The following is a 24,320-nucleotide window of genomic DNA, read 5'->3' as shown; positions in this document are numbered from 1 at the left end:
CTTTCAGGCCCAGAGCTCCCTCACAGAACTCCCCCGCACCTTGTCTCGCCCGCTCCGCCTCTCCTTCTCAGCCACAGCTAGAGGTCCTGGGCGCACCTGCAGAGCCAGCGGCTTGCTGGGGGCATGCGCTCCATGAAGGCTCTGCAGAAGTCGCTGAGCCGGGCCAGCAGTCACTGCCGGCGGGGAGACTGGGGTCACCTGAGCCGGAGCCCCCTCCTTGGCGAGGGCATCCGGCACCACCTCAGTGAGGCCGCGGCGCAGGGCAGAGAGACACCACACAGCCGCCAGCCGCAGCACCAGGATCAGTAAGGCTCCTGGGACAGGGCAGGGGACGGGCTTGCCCCAACTCCCACTGTGGTCCTCGCTAGTTCCCGAGTGCCCTCCCCAGGCAGCGTCCCTCATCTCCCCTCTCCTGGCTCACTAGCCCTGGATGCCTTTTCCTTTGGATGTGGAGCTTTGCGTACGCCGTGTTCGGGCGGTAATCTGCAATCTGCCTGGGAGTGCGTTCGGGCAAGCGGGTCCTGGGGATGGCGCCTGTCCAAGGTGCGCAGTTAACCTGGATCACAGATGCGCCCCGAGTGTTACTTGGTTCACGTGTCTGAGTGCAGGGCCGGGCGCACGCCGCCGGTCCTCACCTTCCCTCGTCTCGGTGTGTATTTTAGGAGATGCGTGGGTGTGGAACAGCCTCCTGCCTCAGGTCCAAGTGTACTGGGGTCTGTCTGTGTGTTGTGTTTCTGCGTGTCCTCGGTGGGTAATGTGTGATGCTCGTGTGTTACTGGTGCGCAGGTACGTGCATAAGTGTTAGGTGTGTGCGTAGTAGTGCTCCCTGAACAGCAGAATGGGGGGGGGGGGGGGATTTTCCAAACTGGTTGTTGAATGGGGAGAATATTTGTAATAGAGGAAAAGTCTGTAAGACGCAGATTTCCCAAACCAGAGCCAGTCAGAGCTATTATTTATGCTGCCCAGGCTCCGGAATCTAAAAGGTTCTTTCTTTGGGTACTTCTTCCGCCCAGGTGGCCAAACTTTTATCTTCCCCACCGCCTAGGACACACTTGGTGGCTGAGCCTTTTTCTCCGAGACGCAGACGGTGCTGAACAGGAAATCTTGTCCTCCCCAGAGGGCCAGCATAGACACTGTTCAAAGAGCCATTGCTCTACTGTAGCAGGAACAGGAAATGGGCCATCTCCCTCATGACACTCAGAAACATAGACACTATCAGTAAAGTAGCCAGACTGACACAACACTACCTCACCAACTACTCGAGTCTCTGTCGTAAGGGACCCCAATAGGTGTTATTTATTATTAATGACATTATGCCGTACTTTTATTTCTTTCTTTTTTGAGACAGAGTCTCACTCTGTCACACAGGCTGGAGTGCAGTGGCACCATGTTGACTCACTGCAACCTCCGCCTCCTGGGTTCAAATAATTCTCCTGCCTCAGCCTCTAGAGTAGCTGGGATTACAGGTACGCGCCACCACACCCCGCTAATTTTTGTAGTTTTAGTAGAGACAGGGTTTCACCATGTTGGCCTAGCTGGTCTTGAACTCCTGACTTCAGATGATCTGCCTACCTCAGCCTCCCAAAGTGCTGGGATTACAGGCATGAGCCACCATGCCCGGCCCTTTTCTTTCTTTTTTCATAGTCATGGTGTCTGCTTATCCATATTACACAGTACTTTTCCATCAGCTTCTTCTCAAAGAGACACAGAACATTTAAAGGATAAGCCCTCTCCCTCCTGTTCTAGTCTCCACCCCAACTTCCTCCCAGATATTCACCATGGGAGAAATAAGGTGGGATACAGCAAAGGCTGAACTTCCCTCATCTGTCTACCTTCTGCAGAATAGGGAACTATACGTATCCCTAGTTCCCCCGCCACACACCTCCTTATCCAGGTGAGTCTGGTGATGGAAGTCTTTTCAGGGGACCTTGTTTCTTCTGCCCAGGGAACCCCCTGTCATATCCTTGGACTGGTACTCCCCATGCAGAAAGGGTTGTGAGCACTGGAGAGTGATGTGCTCTGGCAGTGTGACACCATGATGGGGTGGGGTTCCTGTGTTTGGCGGAGGAAAGAGAGCAGCAAAGAGGAAATGTGCTGTTATTCGGGTTATTGTTTGTTTAATATTTAGCTATTTAGCTGTATTTATGACTTTTTTTTTTGGAGACAGAGTCTCTTTGTCGTCCAGACTGGAGTGCAGTGGCGCAATCTCGGCTCACTGCAACCTCTGCCTCAGCTTCCCGAGTAGCTGGGATTATGGGTACCCACCACCACGACTGGCTAATTTTTGTATTTTTAATAGAGACGGGGTTTCACCATGTTGGTCAGACTGGTCTTGAACTCCTGACCTCAGATAATCCACCTGCCTGAGCCTCCCAAAGTGCTGGGATTATAGGCGTTAGCCACCGTGCCCGGCTGTATTTAAGACTTTAAAAGAAAAGTAAGAGTATCAAGAGGAAAATATCCCAACACAAAGAAATGATAAATGTTTGAGATGATGGATATACTAATTATCCTTACCAATCTCTATAATTCTATGTATTGAAACATCGCTATGCATCCCATAAACATCTGTACAATTATGTGTCAATTAAAAAAATAAATTTAGAGCCAGGCGCAATGGCTCACACCTGTAATCCCAGCACTGTGGGTGGCCAAGGTGGAGAGGATCACTTGAGCTCAGGAGTTTGAAACCAGCTTGGGCAACATGGCAAAATCCTGTCTCTACAAAAAAAAAATATATACAAAAATTAACCAGGCATGGTGGCGTGTGCCTGTAGTCCTAGTTACTTGGGAGACTGAGGTGGGATGATCACTGGAGTCCTGTAGGTTGAGGCTGTAGTGATCCATGATTGCACCACCACACTCCAGCCTAGGCAACAGAGTGAGACACTGCCTCAAAAATAAATAAATAAGTTTATTACTTAAAAAATTTAAAAAGAAAATAAAGATCCCAGTATTAGAGATAACCAATTAATATTGTGATATAGTCATATATATCCTATATATATATGTAATTTAACAAAAATGGGATAGTCATATTCTTGAACTTATCTTTTCCATTTATGAACAGCTTTTTTTTTTTTTTTTTTTTTTTTTTTTTTTTTGAGACGGAGTCTCGCTCTGTCACCCAGGCTGCAGTGCAGTGGCCGGATCTCAGCTCACTGCAAGCTCCGCCTCCCGGGTTCACGCCATTCTCCTGCCTCAGCCTCCCGAGTAGCTGGGACTACAGGCGCCCGCCACCTCGCCCGGCTAGTTTTTTGTATTTTTTAGTAGAGACGGGGTTTCACCGTGTTAGCCAGGATGGTCTCGATCTCCTGACGTCGTGATCCACCCGTCTCGGCCTCCCAAAGTGCTGGGATTACAGGCTTGAGCCACCGCGCCCGGCCTGAACAGCTTTTAATATCATTGAATATGTATGACATTGTCATTTTGTAATTTTAAAAGATTCCATTGTTTGAGGTATCATAGTTTAAATAACCAGTCTTCAATTTGGTTACTATATACTCTTGTACACTTGTTCAATTATTTCTTAAATTCCAAGGAAATTTTGCTCCCCAGAGATAATCTGATGTCAGTGATATCATGTATAGTTTTCTAGAGATATTTTATGCATAAAATACATGCTGATATTACTTTACTTTTTTTATACAAATGGTATCCTAAACACATTATTCCTGTACCTTGGTTTTTTGGTATCATACTATATACATTGCTCTTGTACCTTGCTTGTTTTCCCTCAAGATTACATTGGTGATCCATCCATATCTGAGGGACATGCAGTTTTTTTAGGCTTGTGATACATTCAGTGCTATAGCATTATTTCCTGTCTTCTGTCAGCTTCCAGGGACAGAGTCCTGAGTCCTGCCTTCAAAGTGTTCCTATGTACTTTCCTTCTTGAGTTATCCCTCAGATAGCTTTTCTCCTCCTCTCCCCGTATAGACCCTAGCTTCATTGTGACAACCAGATTTACCCAGAAGCAGGAAAACTCTTCTGGTGTTCCCTCTTCTGGTATTTCTCCTGACTCCAAACACACACATGCCTAGTCTATGCCAAGCTGTTTGAGTCTTATTTTTTAATCCATTGTTTCAATAGATAATATATTCCATATGGTTCAAAATTCAAAATATACAAAAGATAGTGAAAAGTATCCCTCCCATCCCTTTTTCCCAGCACCTATGTCATCTCTGTAGAAGATGAATCAATCTTACCTATTTATTTATTTATTATGAGATGGAGTCTCACTCCGTTGCCCAGGCTGGAGTGCAGTGGCGTAATCTTGGTTCACTGCAACCTCTGCCTCCTGGGTTCAAGCAATTCTCCTGCCTCAGCCTCCTGAGTAGCTGGGGTTACAGGCGGGCGCCACCACACCAGCTAATTTTTGTATTTTTAGTAGAGATGGGGTTTCACCATGTTGGTCAGGCTGGTCTCGAACTCCTTACCTTGTGATCTGCCCACCTTGGGCTCCCAAAGTGCTGGGATTAGAGGCATGAGCCACCATGCCTGGCCAGTCTTACCTATTTCTAACTAAATGTTCATCCAGAAATATTCTGTGCCTGAATAAGCAAACACATATATATTTTTCCCTTTTAAACCTGTGCTTCAACCTCAGAAAACTGATAAAGAAAAAAAAGAAAAAACAAATGAAAACATAAAGCTAGCACTAAAGAACTTATTCATGTAACCAAACACCACCTGTTCCCCAAAAACCTATTGAAATAAAAAATAAATTAAAAAATAAAAATAAATAAAGCTGGGCATGGTGGCATGCACCTGTAGTCCCAGCTACTAGGGAGGCTGCGGCAGAAGGATCACTTGAGCCCAGGAGTTCAAGGCCAACTTGAGCAATACAGCTAAGCTAAACCCCATCTCTAAAAACAAACAAACAAACATAAATACTACCATACTCTATACACTGTTCTATAACATACTTCTTTTAGTTAATATTATATCTTAGAGGGAATTCCATATCAATACTTATAGCACACCCCAATTTCTTTTTTTTATACTGCATAATATTCCATTACATGAATATACCATAATTAACCAGTTCCCTATTGTTGCACATCAGGTTGTTTCTAATCTTACTATTACTGACTACATAGTGAAGGCCGGGCGTGGTGGCTCATGCCTGTAATCCCAGCACTTTGGGAGGAGGAGGTGGGCGGATCACTAGGTCAGGAGTTTGAGAACAGCCTGGCCAACATGGTGAAACCCCATCTCTACTAAAAATACAAAAATTGGCTGGGCATGGTGGCACGTGCCTGTAAATCCCAGCTACTTGGGAGGCTGAGGCAGGAGAATCGCTTGAACCCAGGAGGCAGAGGTTGCAGTGAGCAGAGATCACGCCATTGCACTCCAGCCTGGGTGACACAGCAAGACTCCGTCTCAAAAAAAAAAAGAAAAAACAACAATGTGATGAATAATTGTAAATATGTTATTTTTGAGATGTGTAAGTATACCTGTAGGACAAATCCCTGGAAGTCAAATTATTGGGTCAAAGATTTTTTTTTTAAATTTTGTTTTATATATTTTTAAAATTTTATTGTTTTATTATTTATTTATTTATTTATTTATTTATTTTTTGAGATGGAGTCTGGCTCTGTCACCCAGGCTGGAGTGCAGTGGCGCAATCTCAGCTCACTGCAAACTCCGTCTCTGGGGTTCATGCCATTCTCCTGCCTCAGCCTCCCAAGTAGCTGGGACTACAGGCGCCCGCCGCCATGCCCGGCGAATTTTTTTTTTTTTTTTTTTGTATTTTTAGTAGAGACAGGGTTTCACTATTTTAGCCAGGATGGTCTTGATCTCCCGACCTCGTGATCCACCTGCCTCAGCCTCCCAAAGTGCTGGGACTACAGGCATGAGCCACCGCGCCTGACTGGGTCAAAGATCTTTGAAGGGTCTTCATCGAAACTAGCTGTCATATTTGGAAATAATCTGATAAAATAACTCCGCTTGTTTGGGTGTGGTGGCTCACGCCTATAATCCTAGCACTCTGGGAGGCTTAGGTGGGAAGATCACTTGAGTCCAGGAGTTTGAGATCAGCCTAGGCAACATAGTAGATCCCTTTTCTACTTAAAAAAAAAACTCCTCTAAATATATATATATATATATATATATTTTTTTTTTTTTTTTTTGAGACGGAGTCTTGCTGTGTCACCCAGGCTGGAGGGCAGTGGCCGGATCTCAGCTCACTGCAAGCTCCGCCTCCCGGGTTTATGCCATTCTCCTGCCTCAGCCTCCCGAGTAGCTGGGACTACAGGCGCCCGCCACCTCGCCCGGCTAGTTTTTTGTATTTTTTAGTAGAGACGGGGTTTCACCGTGTTAGCCAGGATGGTCTCGATCTCCTGACCTCGTGATCCGCCCGTCTCGGCCTCCCAAAGTGCTGGGATTACAGGCTTGAGCCACCGCGCCCGGCCTCCTCTACATATTTTAACATATTAATAGAAGTCTTGAAAACTAAGAAGTCTTCAGTACCTGGAATTTTAGGTGCTATAAGCCAGAGAGATACTTTGGGGCACAGGGGCCTTGCCAGCAATACAATTTAGTAATTCTTATTGAAGACCCACTGTGTGCTAGGGACTTTGCTCAGTGCTAGGAAGACAAAGATGTATAAAAAAGATGTGTAAAACACAAAGACCTAACAGTGGAGCAAGGGAGATCCTTCTGTCAGTAAGATGGTGTGTTGTGTCAAACCGGCAGCATAAGCAATCTCTGGAGGTTTGGGGAAGCCTTTGCAGAGTTGGCGACATTTGATCTGGACCTTGAAGAATGAGCAGGACCATACTAAGCAAAGGTCATTCTATGCAGAAGCTATAGCATAAGCAAAGGCCAGGAAGCCTCACAGTTCCCGGCCCATTTTGGGGAACCATCTATATTGCCTGTTACATCTGGAGTGTGTGGGCATGATGGGGAATAGGGAAGTTAAGTGAGCAGGTTTTATTTATTTATTTATTTATTTTTGAGACAAAGTCTCACTCTGTCACCCAGGCTGGAGTGCAGTGGCGCAATCTCGACTGACTGTAACTTCCACCTCCCAGGCTCAGGCAATTCTCCTGCCTCAGCTTCCCAAGTAGCTGAGATTACAGGCGCCTACCATCACGCCTGGCTAGTTTTTGTATTTTTAGTAGAGATGGGGTTTTACCATGCTGGCCAGTCTGGTCTCAAACTCCTGACCTCAGGTGATCTGCCCACCTTGGCCTCCCAAAGTGCGGGCATTACAGACGTGAGCCACCGTGCCTGGCCAATTGGCAGGTTTTAAAGAGCTTTTAATGGCCTACCAAGTTTTTGTTTGTTTTGAGACAGAGTTTTGCTCTTTTTGCCCACGATAGAGTGCAATGGCAAGATCTCAGCTCACTGCAACCTCCGCCTCGCAGGTTCAAGCAATTCTCTTGCCTCAGCTTCTGTAGTAGCTGGAATTACAGGCATGTGCCACCACACCCAGTTAATTTTGTATTTTTAATAGAGATGGGGTTTCACCATGTTGGCCAAGCTGGTCTTGAACTCCTAACCTCAGGTGATCCAACCACCTCAGCCTCCCAAAGTGCTGGGATTACAGGTGTGAGCCACCACGCCTGGCCTACTTTCTTATTTCAAGAGCTTATTCTGTAGGCATAGGGAGTTACCAAATGTTTTTGAGTAGAGAAATTACATTTGAGTTTAGAAAGATCACTGGCACATTTTGGCCAGGCGTAGTGGCTCATGCCTGTAATCCCAGCACTCTGGGAGGCCGAGGCAGGCGGATCACAAGGTAAGGAGTTCCAGACCAGCCTGACCAAAATAGTGAAACCCCGTCTCTACTAAAAATACAAAAACATTAGCCGGGCGTGGTGGCACACACCTGTCATCCCAGCTACTCAGGAGACTGAGGCAGGAGAATTGCTTGAACCCGGGAGGCAGAGGTTGCAGTGAGCTGAGATCGCACCATTGCACTCCAGCCTGGGCAACAGAGCCGGACTCTGTCTCAAAAAAAAAAAGAAAAAGAAAAAAGAAAAAAAAGATCACTAGCACATTTTAGAAGATGGATTGAAGCAACAAGCAACAAGAGTGAAACTCTGTCTCAAAAAATAAAAATAAAAAAGACGGATTGAAAGTCAAGAGTGTGTAGTGGCAATTAGGTAAAAGGGAATAAGGAGCTGATGATATATATGATTTATTGAACATCTACTTTGTGTCAGACAGTTTTTCATGGAATTTTTATCTTAAGCCTCATATCACCCAGGTGAAGTAGACATTACTACCCTTATATTACAGATAAGGAAGCAAGGCAATATTAAGCAAACTGCTCAAGATCACACAGCTATTATGGGGCAAACTGGTCTACTACAGCATGCTGGCACAGGGAAAAGGAGAATAGAGGGTGGATTTGAGACATTATGAGGCAGATTCATCCAATGTTGGTGACCAACTAAGCATGGACTTAAGGTGTGGAAACTATCAAAATGATGCCACATTTCCAGCTTGGCACCCAGGTGGGTGGTAATGCTGTTAACCCAGGTGGGAAACAAGAGGAGAAGAGGAGGAAAGGAGGTAAGATGACTCAGGTTTGGACATACTGAGTTATCAGTGCTTGTGGGGCACCTATAGGTGGAAGTGTGAGAAGGGAGCTAAAAATAAAGATCTGAAGGTCAGGAGTAAAAGCTAGAGAAAAGATCTACAACTTCTTAGGACAGACATGAAAGTTAGATTTATAGGCATAGATCAGATGGTTTAAGGAGGAGGCATAGAATGAGGACACTCACCTACTTATAAGCCCATGTTGCAGAAGGAGGAGCAGGTGGCAGTTCTCAGGCCCCACTTTCCTCCCCATTCTCTGCCCCCAGTGATTCATCAGAAAGTGGCATGCTGTCCCGCCTGGGTGATTTGCTCTTCTACACTATTGCTGAAGGACAGGAACAAATCCCTATCCACAAGTTCACCACTGTAAGTTGCTCTCTACCTGTTCAGGATGCTAATTCCTTAAGATCTCTGAAAAGTGGGGAAACGAGGGTATGACAAGTGCAGGGCAGCTAATGGGTTGCTACATGAGGGTGAAGCATACAGATGGATGAGAATCCAGATGTCTAGGCTGACAAGACAAGCCCATCCCTGCCCCAGGGTCAGAAGATTAAACCCTCTGGAAAAAGGACAGGAAACCCTTGTTAGCCTTCAGAGTTGCTCTATCCCCTCCTTTCTTATTCTCCAAACCCATTTGTTCCACCTATTGTAGTAGCTGGGGTTCAGCTAATCGGGTATCCACTGGGAAAGATTATGAGGAGTACATCACTGTCCTTGTAGCTGACCTTTCCGGTCTCTTCTTTCCTCTAAAGGCACTAAAGGCCACTGGACTGCAGACATCAGATCCTCGGCTCCAAGACTGCATGAGCGAGATGCACCGTGTGGTCCAAGAGTCCAGTAGTGGTGGCCTCTTGGACCGAGATCTCTTCCGAAAGTGAGGGCCCCAGAAACAAGGGCACTGCTCTCTGAAAACTGTCCTGTGGACGTAGACTCTCACAGCAGGGAGGAATTTGGGAATTGTATAGTTCAATTCCTCATTTTATTTTATTACTTATTATATAAGTTATACATGAATACTCATTATAAGAGTTCAAACAATATAGAAATACATGTTCTCCTTTCCCTCCCTACTCAATCCTATCCTCTTTTCCCTGAAGTAAATATTAACAGATTAGTGGGTATCTTCTAGATAATGTCCTATGTATTGACATACATGCATGAATATATGTAAATATACTTTCATGATTTAGGATTTTTTAAATATCAAGGTAACATACATACATATTATTCTGATATTTATTTTTTTTCTCATATCCCAAGACATAGTGTCTTTCCACATCATTAAAACCCCTCATTTTACAGGTAAGGAAACTAAGACATAGAAAGGCAAACTGATTTGCCAAAGGTAACAGAGCTGTTGATCCCAAACCGGAAGACCACTCAACCTTCTTTATTCGCGACTTCCATGGCTCCAGAGTGAGTCCCAGCTGCATCTCTCTAGCCCCCTAATCCAATCGTATCTGGGATCCAGGTGTGTGAGCAGCAACATTGTGCTCCTGACCCAGGCATTCCGAAAGAAGTTTGTCATTCCTGATTTTGAGGAGTTCACGGGCCATGTGGATCGCATCTTTGAGGATGCCAAAGAGCTCACTGGAGGCAAAGTGAGAGCCAGGGGACTAAGGGAGGGGTCAGGGACCTGGGCCAAATATCTTTTTTTTTTTTTCTCTGAGATGGAGTCTTGCTCTGTCACCCGGGCTGGAGTGCAATGATGCAATCTCAGCTCACTGCAGCCTCCACTTCCCGGGTTCAAGTGATTCTCCTGTCTCAGCCTCACAAGTAGCTGGCATATGCCACCATGCCCAGCTAATTTTTGTATTTTTAGTAGAGATGGGGTTTTGCCATATTGGCCAGGCTGGTCTCGAACTCCTGACCTCAAGTGATCCACCCACCTCGGCCTCCCAAACTGCTGGGATTACAGGCATGAGCCACCACATCTAGATATACCTTGCTTCTCAGAGATTTCCTGCGGCTGGGAATCCTATGAATGAGAAATGAGAAGCAGAACTTCTGTAAATGGGGACCTGGCTTCATGTGTTTCTATACACATGATTCCTAGAGCAGGTGAGGGAATCAAGAGTCTATAATACAGTCTTCAAAGGGATTTATATGGTAATTGAGCCTAAGAAGCAAAAGGGGAAGGTGACCTCAGAATTCTCCTTTTTTAACTTCCATTAGCTTTACTGCTATCTCTACAGGATTGGGGATACAGAAAGATATGGCCTTCTAGGACTTAAGGCTCGGAATTTTTGGGAGCAACAGGCAGGAGGGAACCCTTCTGCCCTATAGAAGACAGAATTTTAGCTTTTATCTAAAAGATTGTCTTTACCCTCATCCTCAACTCTATTCCTTTTCTCCACATCCATCTCCCTTTTCTCTACCCATTCATGTCCAGGTGGCAGCCTACATCCCTCAGCTGGCCAAGTCAAACCCAGACCTGTGGGGTGTCTCCCTGTGCACTGTGGATGGTCAGCGGTGAGATGCTGGGCAAGAGGAAGGGGAGGCAGGGCACAGGCGCCGAACACAGGCCAACCCCTTTCATGGCATCTGTCTGCCTCCAGGCACTCTGTGGGCCACACAAAGATCCCCTTCTGCCTGCAGTCCTGTGTGAAGCCCCTCACCTATGCCATCTCCATAAGCACCCTAGGCACTGACTACGTGCACAAGTTTGTGGGCAAAGAGCCTAGTGGCCTGCGCTACAACAAGCTCTCCCTCAATGAGGAAGGTGAGCACTACCAAGGCTCAGACCGTACTTATAGCCGTCCCCTCCTCCTTACCCCCACCCCATCCCCCAGCCTTTTTTGTTTCTCTGCCCTTCCCGATTAGCCCTGTCATGCCTTTCTCCCTAGCAAGCAATCTTTCTTGTCTAACCCACAAAATGAGCGGGCTGTCAGGGAGGCTTTGTTCAGTGGCTAAGACTCTTGGTGGTTTGTATTTCCCCAGGAATCCCCCATAACCCCATGGTCAATGCTGGTGCCATTGTTGTCAGCTCCCTGATCAAGGTCAGTGCCACCTTAACCTTCTGACAGGTATTATCCTCTAAGCTCCTGTGTTCCTGTATCCCTCATATTTGTTCAGCTCTCCGGGGAGACTGGTGGGGCTCTGATTCCTTTGAGGGTCCCCAGAAGGCACAGCAGGGACCCACGTTATGCTGACGATGTCAGTAAAAGAGACTGCACCACCTCCCTCACCCCCACTAGTACTGTTCCCTGCCCCCACCCATGAGTCTAGAGCCTAGAGCTTCCAGACTCTTAGAGAAGTGAGCAGGTCCTGACCCCTGCCTAGGACCAAGGGCCAAATGCCAGAGACAAGGGGAGGACAGCACTACTGGGCACTGATTGGCCATTTCTGGGTGTGGGACACCTGCAGGGAAGGGTGAATGGCCAGGCCAGGGCAGTTATTCACGTCACCTGGAACTGTGAGTTGGCCTTGAACAGGGTGTCAAACTAGCCCATCAGCTGTAGGTCTCCCAGAGCTTGAGCAAGAACCTGGGAGCAGCTGGGCAGCAACACCCTGGGGCCAATCACAGCCCCTCCTGAGGAAGGTGGTGTTAGGAATCCTCCCCCCAGGGACTCAGGTGTCACAGTCCCTGTGGTATTGACTCTGTAATTGACACATGAGTAAGCAATGAGTCTGGGTGAGGAAATGAGGCTGAGTCTCTCCCCTTGTTCTGTGATGGCTCCATCTACAAACCTGTATCTGGGACCTGCCTCATCCCATTCCCATCTAAGTAGGAACTTTAAAAAAAAAAAGAGGCCAGGCGCAGTGGCACACGCCTGTAATCCCAGCACTTTGGGAGGCCAAGGCCGAGGTGGGCGGATCACGAGGTCAGGAGATCGAGACCATCCTGGCTAGCACGGTGAAACCCCGTCTCTACTAAAAATACAAAAAATTAGCCGGGCGTGGTGGCGAGTACCTGTGGTTCCAGCTGCTCAGGAGGCTAAGGCAGGAGAATGGTGTGAACCCGGGAGGCAGAGCTTGCAGTTGAGCCAAGATTGTGCCACTGCACTCCAGCCTAGGTGACAGAGCAAGACTCTGTCTCAAAAAAAAAAAAAAATATATATATGTGTGTGTGTGTGTGTGTGTGTGTGTGTGTGTGTGTGTGTGTGTGTGTATGTACAGAGAGAGAGAGAGACAGGGTCTATCCTATGTTGCCCAGGCTGGTCTCAAACCCCTGGGCTTGAGTGATCCTCCCACCTCGGCCCCCCAAATTGCTGAGATTACAGGCATGAACCATCATGCTGGCCAATGGTATAGAGTAAAGGTCTAGTATGGGGTGTAAGGAATGAGGATGGAGATCAGGGATAGGGTGGGGCTGGGAGACAGGATTAGAGTCAGGAAAATGAACGTGGGAGTCAGGGATGAGGGTTTGGATTGAGAATGGAAGTGGGATGGCCCAGCAAGGTGGCTCATGCCTGTAATTCCAGCTACTCAGAGGCTGAGGTGGGAGGATCACTTGAGCCTGGGAGGTCGAAGCTGCAGTGAGCCACGATCATGCCACTGCACTCCAGCCTGGGTGAAAAAGCAAGACTCTGCCTCAAGAGAAAGAGAGGAGCCAATGGAAGTGCGGTGTTTTCAGGAAAAAAAAAAAAAAAAAAAAAAAAAAAATATATATATATATATATATATATATATATATATATATATATATATATATAATTGAACACATTTGCAGCAGCAGGACCAGTCTAACACTTGAACTCCACTAGATCCTTCTGACCCTTCCCTCTGTCATCCTCCTAGGCTTAGAAGACTGACATCTCTCTCTTTCTCTGCAGATGGACTGTAACAAAGCAGAGAAGTTTGATTTTGTAAGTTCCCTTGCTACTTGGCCCCTGGCTGCATTTCTCCACAGCATGCTGTCCTCTCCAGCTGCCCCAGTGGCTCTCTAACTCCACTACCAGGTGCACCAGCCCATACTAGAAGCCTTATTTCCAGAAGTGTGGAAATCTGCTGGCCTCAGAGAGGAAAGCCTCTTGACAAGACCTGAGTTCAGAAGGGCTAGTCAGCCTGTGAGGTATTAATAGAGCTTCTTAGTCAAGTGGAGCCTCAATGTCCCTTTTTCGCTTCCAGGTGTTGCAGTATCTCAACAAAATGGCTGGGAATGAATACATGGGTTTCAGCAATGCCACGTAAGTCCCTATTCAGAGGACTGACTGAAAGCATTGTGGTGTATCTGTGTGTACTTAGGATGGGGACAAGAGGAATGGGGGAGAGAGAATCTTAGGAGGAAGAAATCCTTTGGCCCTCCAGCTTCCTCTGAGTCCCTTCATTAACATTTGTTTACCTTGTAAAATAATTTTTTCCATTACTAATTAGTACGTAATGAGAGAGTGTGATGGTTTGTGCCTAAGCCCTTTCTTGCCAAGACTTTCAAAGCCAAAAACTTCACCAGTTTTCCTAGACTAGATGACTAAACAGTTTGGGGTGTTTGGTTTGGGTTTACTTTATAACAAAGCTATGCTGAGTGTTTGCTGAGGTTCAGAAATTTCCTCTAATATTACTGTGAGAAGTTATAAAGGGGTTAATTTAGTTTGTGGTGTGATGTAGTTCTGTCTCTCTCAGGGAAGGTAATTTTTCGCCTTCTCCCAACACCTATTCCTCCAACTTCAAGTACTAAATTGGGTGTTTGCTTCAGATTCCAGTCGGAGAAGGAAACAGGGGATCGGAATTATGCCATTGGCTATTATCTCAAGGAAAAGAAGGTAACCAGGAGAGGCTGGGAGAGAAAGTCCCTGGGAATTCTGCTGCTAGTGGAAGGGCAGTAGGGGTTGGGGGTTTCGGCCGAGACCCTGACAATGTGAAAGGGCTGCTGATGTCCTGAAGAGAAATGCTCTCCCCTCTCTTCCTTGCAGTGCTTTCCTAAGGGGGTGGACATGATGGCTGCCCTTGATCTCTACTTCCAGGTAAGAAAACACTGCTCAGGGCCGAGGGAACAGGACAGACTGTCCTTGCCCTGCACCGGAGGGTACCATGTGCAGGTTCACATCACATCTTCACCTATTATTTGTTTTCATAGCTGTGCTCTGTGGAGGTCACTTGTGAATCAGGCAGTGTCATGGCAGCCACCCTCGCCAATGGTGGGATCTGCCCCATCACAGGCGAGAGTGTGCTGAGTGCTGAAGCAGTGCGCAACACCCTCAGCCTCATGCATTCCTGCGGCATGTATGACTTCTCTGGCCAGTTTGCCTTCCACGTGAGTTTCTGGCTCTGCCATCCATCTGTCATGTGCCCAGTGCTAAGAAGAGAGAACACTGACTCTCTGAAGATACAGGTGGAAGCTTGTTCCTGCCTCTCATTCACTAACTTCCAGGAAGGCAATTAGGTTGAGACTCCTTAGATGAGTTTCTCAAAAACACCAAGTTCCTTGAATATATAAAGAGATGTCTGGCCGGGTGCGGTGGCTCACGCCTGTAATCTCAGCACTTTGGGAGGCCAAGGCGGGCAGATCCGAGGTCAGGAGACCGAGACCATCCTGGCTAACACAGAAAATTAGACGGGCATGATGGTAGGCACCTGTCGTCCCAGCTACTCAGGAGGCTGAGGCAGGAAAATGTCGTGAACCCAGGAGGCGGAGCTTGCAGTGAGCCGAGATTGTGCCACTGCACTCCAGCCTGGGTGATGGAGCAGGACTCCGTCTCAAAAAAAAAAAAAAAAAAAAACAAAAGATATTTCTTTAGGAGGCCGAGGCGGGTGGATCACCTGAGGTCAGGAGTGCCGACCAGCCTGACCCACGTGGTGAAACCCCATCTCTATTAAATACAAAAAATTAGCTGGGAGTGGTGGTGTGCACCTGTAATCTCAGCTACTTGGGAGGCTGAGGCAGGAGAATTGCTTGAACCTGGGAGGTGAAGGTTGCAGTAAGCCGAAATTGTGCCATTGCACTCTAGCCTGGGCAAACAAGAGCAAAACTCCATCTCAAAAAAAGAAAAAGAAAAAAAAAAAAAAAAAACGAGAGATGTCGCAGCTCCTGAATTGTGCTTCACATTGCTGGCTCTTCTCCTTGAGGTCTCAGCTTAGATGTCATTTCCAAAGAAAGACTTTTCTGACCACCCTGTCTCACGTGGCCCCCCTTCTACCTCTATTTACAGCACCCTACTTCTTCTCACTACTTATCACAATTACTTTAAAAATTACTTGTCTATTTATTTGCCTGTTTATTACCTACCTCCTAACACTATTTATTTAGCTGTTTATTACCTATCTCCTAATACCACAATGCTAGTTCTAGCACAGCATCCAGCACAGAATGCTGTATTTCAGAAAATATTTTCTAGCTGAATCAATGAATTTTAAGAGAAGAAAAGGAGAGGAGTAATAAAAGAAGCTAATTAACAAGCCAAAAGGTTGAGGTGGATTGTGGCCATGCAGTCATTTGTAAACTTGTTAAGAGTACAGCCTAACTTGTTTATTTTCTGATTTGGGGCACACCCACGTCATCCTCAGCTTCAATTCTGTTCCCCAGGTGGGCCTGCCAGCCAAGTCAGCTGTATCAGGAGCCATCCTCCTGGTGGTACCCAATGTCATGGGAATGATGTGCCTGTCACCCCCACTGGACAAGCTGGGGAACAGCTATAGGGGGACCAGCTTCTGCCAGGTGAGATGCTTTGCATATAGTACTTAATATTTTTGAAGCAATAAATTTGTTTAATGGTACCACTTTTATTTTAATAAAACAATTTTGAGCTCCTACTAAGTGTAAGGAGTAAATACACAGTATCTTTGGCTTACAATTCTAGAAGTTGGTGTCTCTCTTCAATTTCCACAACTATGACAACCTGAGGCACTGTGCTCGGAAGTTAGACCCACGGCGTGAAGGGGGAGAAGTTCGGGTAAGGAAAACTCCAGGTGGCTTGTAAGAATATTTCAAAGGCCAGGTGCGGTGGCTCACGCCTGTAATCCCAGAGAGGCCGAGGCAGGCGGATCACGAGGTCAGATCAAGACCATCCTGGCTAACATGGTGAAACCCTGTCTCTACTGAAAATACAAATTAGCTGGACATGGTGGCACGCGCCTGTGGTCCCACTACTTGGGAGGCTGAGGCAGGAGAATCGCTTGAAACCGGGAGGTGGAGGTTGCAGTGAGCCAAGATCACACCACTACACTCCAGCCTGGACGACAGAGCAAGATTCCGTCTCAAAAACAAAAACAAAAAAACAAAAAGTATTTCAGAGTAGCGCACTCCATAACACTTCAGCACTTCAGCAATACCCTTGACTAAGCACCCATGGAGGAAGGTCACAGGGCAGAGCTGACATAGGTGAGTTCAATTAATGTCAGGAGGGTATGATTTGTGTTCCAGAACAAGACTGTGGTCAACCTGTTATTTGCGGCCTACAGTGGTGATGTCTCAGCTCTTCGAAGGTAATGCTGTTGACCAAATACACACAATAAAATACTCCTGGTCAGAGATTTTACTGGGAGGCAGCATAGCAAAACAGTTAAGTGCTTCAGCTTTGGAATTAGACAGAATGGATATAGATTGCATTTAAATTAGATTTTTTTAAAAAAGGAGATTTTTTTTTAAGTAAACTGCCTGCTCTATAATTCATGTTAGCCGTTGTTATTGAGTGTTAAGAGCAGAGTCCGAGGAAGTAGGTACCCTGCCTCCAATGGGCACTTACCACAGGTAGGCAGTGAGTGATATTTCTGGCAGCATCACATTCCCATCTCTCTAATATGGGTATAACAGTCTCATCTGGGTATGGAAAAAAGATTATTGATAGCCTACAAATCTGGGTATAGGCTATTTCACTTCTCTGAAACTCATCCAGTCTGACACCAGCTCACAAAGAACACCTGTGATTCCAGTCTGATCTAGGCAACTCTAGCTGCTTTCCCACTACCCTCAGGTTTGCCTTGTCGGCCATGGATATGGAACAGAAAGACTATGACTCGCGCACAGCTCTGCATGTTGCTGCAGCTGAAGGTACTGAAGGGTTAAGGATGGGAGGGTAATCATAAGACCCTTTCTTTTTCACCAAAAGTTCCTTCGTTATATGTGCTCTCAAGGTTATAGGGGCAGCAACTAGTTTTATCTAGACACCCGTCGCTTTGCAGCTAGACTATTACTGGGTGCTGCAGGGTACAAAATGGGAAGAAGCCTTTTCCGCTCCCCTCTTGGTAAAGACTTCAGTGGCTAAGTGTCTGCACCAAAGGGTTCAAGACCTGTGCCTTCTCATTTTCCTTCTGCCCGTATTCCTAGGACACATCGAAGTTGTTAAATTCCTGATCGAGGCTTGCAAAGTGAATCCTTTTGCCAAGGACAGGTGAGTATTAGGCTAAAAGTGGAGGAGGGTGGGCACAGCTTCTCTACCTACCCTCCAGCCACCATGCAAATACATACAACCACCACACTCTCCATGTCTCCTTTGCCTGATCATATCATTATTCCTTTCAGATGGGGCAACATTCCCCTGGATGATGCTGTGCAGTTCAACCATCTGGAGGTGGTCAAACTGCTTCAAGATTACCAGGATTCCTACACACTCTCTGACACTCAGGCTGAGGCAGCAGCTGAGGCCCTGTCTAAAGAGAACTTAGAAAGCATGGTATGAGCACAGGTCATGGAGAGCCCCTGCTCAAGAAAAAGCATGAGCTGGCCACACATGTAATCCATAACCACCAAAAATGCTATGGAGAGCTACACTGCTTCAGTGGGGACCAAGCAGTCATGTGGTGACTTAGGCTAGTGCTTTCTATGAGAGTCAAAATACCCCATTCCCTCAGCAGACAGAGTACAGAGAAGGGCCTCAGTGGACACCTGCAGTAGAGCTATCCAGAGAGAATGGGCTTCAAGGTACAGCCTAATGGCTTGCCCCACTCAAAACCATCCCAGCTCTTCACCCAGGTCTCCTCTTCCTCTCCCTGAAGAAACCATCATGAGAGAAAGACACTCTGGTGGAGGGACTCTAGCTACCATGCACATGTATATATCCACAGAATATGGGAAGTGGGAATGGCTACGTACATGGCTTTAGTAGTCTGGAGAGATCTACTCCCCTTGGCCAGGACATGCTGCTGCTACTGCTAACAGCCAATTTTATAGACAGAGAAAGTATTTTGTGTTCAAATAAACTTTAATTATCAAGTCATTTTTGCTAAACCCAGTCCTTCTTTCTTCCCTAGGGGTATCTAGCTTCATCACCATCATAGAAGGGAGAAAAAGATGGAATCACAGGGTCAGAGCACGGCTTCTCTACCTACTCTACCAAACAGTACATTTTCACTTACCCTGCCAGGTTTTTCTCAACTCCAAATACTGCTTTAGGTTAAGTATATTCTGCTGCCAAGGGAAGTGTAGGTTTGAGTCTAAACAGGCTCTGAAACAGATTGTGCAAAAAAACCTCAGGCCTCCCTCCTTCCTCGGGAAGTTCCAACTGTGGCAGAAATGAAGATGGAACTTCTCAAGTATAAACAGTTTTGGCTGGGCGTGGTGGCTCACACCTGTAATCCCAGCACTTTGGGAGGCCAAGGTGGGTGGATCACGTGAGGCCAGGAGTTTCAGACCAGCCTGGCCAACATGGCGAAACCCCATCTCTACTAAAAATATAAAAATTAGACGGGCATGGTGGCACACACCTGTAATCCCAGCTACTCAGGAGGCTGAGGCACAAGAGTCGCTTGAACCCTGGAGGCAGAGGTTGCAGTGAGCCGAGATCATGCCACTGCACTCCAGTCTGTGTGACAGAGTGAGACTGTCTCAAAAAATAAATAAAAGAATCAACAGTTTCTAGCACTCATACCCTAGATATCCCCCAAGTACCTCTCTTCTCCTTTGGTCATGGTTATAACTGGGATAATGATTATGATAGACTGGCTGGGTGTCAGAGGTATAGATTAAGGTAGATGGACTCAGGGTAAGGATAGCTACAGCTGTCTAGGGCTGAAGGTCTGTGGCACTGAGCTACTGGGGAAGGAGGGCTCTGTTTTCATTTTGACACACTGAGTTAATAAAGCACTTACTGAGGGAGCCAGAGCCCAAACTCTGAATGTGCTGTAGAAAAAGGGCCAAGTCATTGACTGCACCACTCCTTCAGCCAGAGGTAGAAAGGATTTACTCTTCAGCGATCTGGTAGAGCCCCAAGAATAAACAAGTTACATGTGGACAAAGGGAGGGAGAAATATCACGGTGATTAATAAATTCAAACAAAGCTGAATGATAAGACCCCAGGATGGAATACAGTCTGAGAAAGGTCTGGGCAAAGGGAAGCAGAGGGACTGAAGGAAGCAGGTCAGGGAAGATATATCACCCATGGTAGCCTAGGAAATTGGCAGTAGTTGGTGGGTGGGAGAAGGAGGGTTTGGCTGTATGCCTAGCTTTCACAAGGTAGGGGATGAGGAAGATGATTATGATATTGCACAAAGGACCCAACATTGAATTGCGGGAGCTAGAGGTTGCTTGAGGCAAAGTAAAAAGGCTTCAGACATTTTCAAAAGGAGGCTGGCCAAGAGCGTGATTAGGGACTCCAGTAATGGAAATACTAGAGGCCCGGGGGCACCTCAAGCCCTGAATGGGTCAGCAGCTCTCCATCCCAGAGAGCAAAGGCAGGCACCACTGGACCCCGGAAATCTGTCTGTAGCGTGTGAACCACAGAGACCTGGCTCACATCCACCAGGCTCAGCTTCTGGGCCTCATACTCCAGCAGCAGCCCCACCTTCTCTGGCTGCCCAATACCCTCAATTGGGGCTTTCTCGTTGGCCAACATGGTGTACCACTTGCGCTGGGCATAGGTGAACACCCAGGAACGATCATCAACACCAATGCAGCTATCCCGGGACATGTCCACATCTGCCACTCCTATCCGGAACTGCTGGGAGCGCTTCACTGTCACTTCCCAGTAGTGTCTGCCACTGGTGACCGCTGTGTCTGCCAGCACCACTGCCCACTCCCGGAAGCGCTCCACATTCAAGGCCACCTTGGTGGGCTCCAATCCCACCAAGCCATATTTGACGCCCGTATCACCTCTGAAGAGTGCCAGGCTGCTGTGGGCGGTTTTTTCTTCCAATTTGAAACTGACGCCTGCGGGCAGAGCAAAAAGACGGGATAATAACAGGGGCTAGAACCCTAGGGCTGGTGATATATTCAGATCTAAGGCAGGCAGTCATGAGACACGAGCAACTAGGGAAGAGTCAGAATGCCAAGCGGGCAAAAGAGTCGGGGGGTCGCTTTAGTATGGATAGCTCATGGAGCTGAAAAACTCGGATTGAGGAAGTCCCGGAATTTAAAGAAACCAAATGGTGTCAAAGGTTTGGAATCTAGAGACCAAGGCAGGTGGGGGAAGGAAAAGACCCGAGAGGGTTGGAATTGCTTCTCGGAGTCGGGTCTGGGAATAATAGACGGAAGCCATTCTGGAGGTAAAAGAGTAAAAAGAGATAATCCTACCTCTCTGGGCCTCTGTGGAGGCAACTCCCAATCGTTTGGCTCCCCAGCGGCACAAGCGCAAAGAACGTGCAAAAAGCAGCGCCATCTTGCGCCATGGATGAGCCGGACACGCCTCCCGCTTACAGACTCAGCCATCTGCCCGCCTGCTCCCCTAGCACGTGGTGCGCGAGGGACGGCCGCGCAGTGTTATGACGTAGGAGCGACGCCTTGCGGGAGGCGGCCGCGTTAGCGGTTTCTGTTCTGATTCTACCCGGTGGTTGATGCTGTTTATTCAGTTTTTCTGCGTAGATGGACGCTGCTTACATTTGAACTACATAAAACTTTTAGAGATGTAGTGTTGCCAGATGCTTAAAAGTATAGATTTAAGAATTAAACAGTACTGTAATTAGCTTTGATCCCGGCTTCATTGTGTGAGTTTGGGCAACTCATTCCACTTTTCTGAGCCTTAGTGTTCTCATTTTTAAAATAGAAATTATATACAGACCTTAGTAATAATTAAGTGAGGATAATCTAGGACGGGCGCGGTGGCTCACGCCTGTAATCCCAGCACTTTGGAAGGCCGAGGCAGGCGGATCACGAGGTCAGGAGATCAAGACCATCCTGGCTAACATGGTGAAACCCCGCCTCTACTAAAAGTACAAAAATTAGCCGGGCATGGTGGCGCGCGCCTGTAATCCCAGCTACCCGGGAGGCTGAGGCAGGAGAATCGCTTGAACCAGGAAGTCGGAGGTTGCAGTGAGCCGAGATCCTGCCACTGCACTCCAGCCTGGTGACAGAGCAAGACTCCATCTCAAAAAGAAAAAGAAAAAATAATAATAATAATAATCTAGATATATATTGGCAAATAGCAACCATTGGGTAATTCAGAGTTGTTTATAATTAATACTAAATGCATAAATACTGTTAATGTTGGTTTTATATGTTCAAGGCTAGGAACGGATGGTTTAACTCAGCATTCAGTTTTCTGAACTTAACGAAAAGTAGCAATATTTTGGTTTAGTGTATGAGGTAGGAGATTACGAACAGCCTATATTTAACATTTAGATCTGCATTCCATTTTATTTTGTTTTTTGAGACAGGGTCTCATTCTGTCACCCACGCTGCATACAGCACAGTAAGGCGAACACAGCTCACTGCAGCCTTCATCTCCCAGGCACAAGCGATATTCCTGCTATAGCCTCCCGTGTAGCTGGGACCACAAGTGCACGCACCATGCCCGGTTAACTTTTTTTGTAGAAACGAGGGTTTCACTTTGTTGCCCCGGCTGTTCTCGAATTCTTGGGCTCAAGCCATCCTCCCACCTTTGCCTCCCAAAGTGCTGTGATTACAGGTGTTAGCCACCATGCCAGCCCCACATTTTTTTAAATCAATCCACTTCTCAGGCCGGGCGCGGTGGCTCAAGCCTGTAATCCCAGCACTTTGGGAGGCTGAGACGGGCGGATCACGAGGTCAGGAGATCGAGACCATCCTGGTTAACACGGTGAAACCCCGTCTCTACTAAAAAATACAAAAAACTAGCCGGCCGAGGTGGCGGACGCCTGTAGTCCCAGCTACTCGGGAGGTGGAGGCAGGAGAATGGTGTGAACCCGGGAGGCGGAGCTTGCAGTGAGCTGAGATCCGGCCACTGCACTCCAGCCTGGGTGACAGCGCGAGACTCCGTCTCAAAAAAAAAAAAAAATCAATCCACTTCTCAAGGTTCTGCTGGCCAGTGCAATATCAACATACATCCCACCTCCATCCTCCTACCCCTCAAAAAAAGGATTTTAGATATATGTTTTGTAAATTTATATTTTGAGACGTAGTGTCATTCTATCACCCAGGCTGGAGTACAGTGGTTTGATCTTGGCTAACTGCAACCTCCGCCTATGGGGTTCAAGCAATTCTCCTGTCTCAGCCTCCTGAGTAGCCGGAATTAAGGTGCCCGCCAACCACATCCGGGTAATTTGTTTTTTGTTTTTTGTTTTTTGTTTTTTTTTGAGACTGAGTCTCACTCTGTTGCCCAGGCTGGAGTGCAGTGGTACAACCTTGGCTCACTGTAACCTCTGCCTCCCAGGTACAAGGAATTCTCTTGTCTCAGCCTCCTGAGTACCTGGGACTATAGGCACATGCCACTACATCTAGCTAATTTTTGTATTTTTAGTAGAGACAGGGTTTCACTATATTGGTCAGGCTGGTCTTGAACTCCTGACCTCAGGTGACCCACCCACCTCAGCCTCCCGAAGTGCTGGGATTACAGGTGTGAGCCACTACGCCTGGCCTAATTTTTGTATTTTTAATAGAGACAGAGTTTCACCATGTTGGCCAGTCTGGTCTCAGACTCCTGATCTGCCAACCTCAGCCTCCCAAAGTGCTGGGATTACAGATGTGAGCCACCATACCTGGCCTCTGGCCTAGATACTTAAAAGCCTAAATAATTAACCAAAAATTCTTCCTCCTCTCCCAGAGTTCTAACTGCCTCGAATCGTGGACATGGCCCTAGTTCAGGCCACTGTCATCCTTGACCTTAAGCCTTTCTTATTTCTTTTTTTTTTTTTTTTTTTTTTTTTTTTTTTTTTTTACTGAGACGGAGTCTCACTCTGTCACCCAGGCTGGAGTGCAGTGGCATAATCTCAGTGCACTGTAACCTCCACTGCCCAGGCTCAAGCGATTCTCCTACCTCAGCCTCCCAGGTAGTTGGGACTACAGGCACCCACCACCATGCCCGGCTAATTTTTGTGTTTTTAGTAGAGACAGAGTTTTGCCATGTTGGCCAGGCTTTTCTCAAACTCCTGACCTCAGATAATCCGCCCGCCTCTGCCTCTCAAAGTTCTGGGATTACAGGCATGAGCTACCACACCCGGCCAAGGCTTTCTCATTTCAATGTAGAAATGTGAGTAGCTTCTAAGCTGATCTGCCAGCTTCTATTTATCTGCTTCTAATTCAATGTTGGCATTACAGTCAGACATGCCACCTCTCTGCTTAAATCCTTTAAGGTGCCTGCCTCAAATTCCCTTGCATGGTCACAAGGCTTTACGTGATATGACTGCTGCCTATCTTCTTTGTTCATTTTCACAAAACATGATTTTTTCAAGGGTTCACAGGGCCATTGCAGTATGATTCACTAGGTGCCATGATTGAAGTCATACAGGATGCAAAGGAAACAAAGGTGAAGCCTCTGATTTAGTATATGGAAAGGTGGGAAGAGACTTCCCAAAAGCCATAGCTATGGCTTGAAAAGCAGAAATGGTTAAGCAAGTGAGGGAATTAACCAACAAGCTGCCTTCAGGCACTTGTTTAACAAAGACACATCCTGCACAGCCCAAAATCCATTAAACCTTGAGTCACCACAGCACATGTCTCTTACAAAGACAAGGTTGGGGGTAGGGTCACAGATTAACAGTATCTC

At 46.9% G+C, this 24,320-nt stretch overlaps 2 protein-coding genes across 8 annotated transcripts; one reads left to right on the top strand and one right to left on the bottom strand.

Moving 5' to 3' along the window:
- GLS2 (glutaminase 2) lies at positions 1-18,644 on the top strand. 7 transcript variants are annotated; one of them, XM_005571237.4, is made up of 18 exons: positions 1-305; positions 8,820-8,919; positions 9,306-9,427; positions 10,025-10,154; positions 10,946-11,025; positions 11,112-11,275; positions 11,494-11,552; positions 13,329-13,361; positions 13,624-13,682; positions 14,189-14,255; positions 14,406-14,456; positions 14,570-14,746; positions 16,016-16,147; positions 16,290-16,382; positions 16,853-16,914; positions 17,403-17,479; positions 17,756-17,819; positions 17,951-18,644. In XM_005571237.4, exons 1-18 carry the CDS (start codon positions 124-126, stop codon positions 18,105-18,107), a joined length of 1,809 nt encoding a protein of 602 aa, XP_005571294.3. In that variant the 5' UTR covers positions 1-123; the 3' UTR covers positions 18,108-18,644. The 7 variants fall into 7 exon arrangements, with proteins under 7 accessions (XP_005571294.3, XP_045221391.1, XP_045221390.1 ...); XM_045365456.3 differs by having other exon boundaries at positions 1-460; XM_045365455.2 differs by lacking the exon at positions 1-305 and adding an exon at positions 416-543.
- Positions 18,611-21,034, bottom strand: SPRYD4 (SPRY domain containing 4). Its single transcript, XM_005571236.5, has 2 exons — positions 20,936-21,034; positions 18,611-20,572 (listed from the first exon to the last, which is right to left on the bottom strand). Exons 1-2 carry the CDS (start codon positions 21,018-21,020, stop codon positions 20,034-20,036), a joined length of 624 nt encoding a protein of 207 aa, XP_005571293.1. The 5' UTR covers positions 21,021-21,034; the 3' UTR covers positions 18,611-20,033.
- Between the last annotated feature and the right edge of the window lie 3,286 nt (positions 21,035-24,320).

The sequence above is a fragment of the Macaca fascicularis genome, chromosome 11, assembly GCF_037993035.2.
Source record: "Macaca fascicularis isolate 582-1 chromosome 11, T2T-MFA8v1.1".
Classification (NCBI taxonomy): domain Eukaryota; kingdom Metazoa; phylum Chordata; class Mammalia; order Primates; family Cercopithecidae; genus Macaca; species Macaca fascicularis.
The sequence above is the reverse complement of the archived record's forward strand: the minus strand, read 5'-3'. Positions and strand labels throughout refer to the sequence as shown.

Coding starts and splice junctions, on each gene's coding strand:
- GLS2 (XM_005571237.4), top strand. CDS start 124: ATGCGCTCCATGAAGGCTCTGCAGAAGTCGCTGAGCCGGGCCAGCAGT. Junction 10,155..10,945: donor AAGAGCTCACTGGAGGCAAA/GTGAGAGCCAGG, acceptor ATTCATGTCCAG/GTGGCAGCCTACATCCCTCA. Junction 16,148..16,289: donor GGGGGACCAGCTTCTGCCAG/GTGAGATGCTTT, acceptor TTACAATTCTAG/AAGTTGGTGTCTCTCTTCAA.
- SPRYD4 (XM_005571236.5), bottom strand. CDS start 21,020: ATGGCGCTGCTTTTTGCACGTTCTTTGCGCTTGTGCCGCTGGGGAGCC. Junction 20,573..20,935: donor CTCCACAGAGGCCCAGAGAG/GTAGGATTATCT, acceptor CTCTGCCCGCAG/GCGTCAGTTTCAAATTGGAA.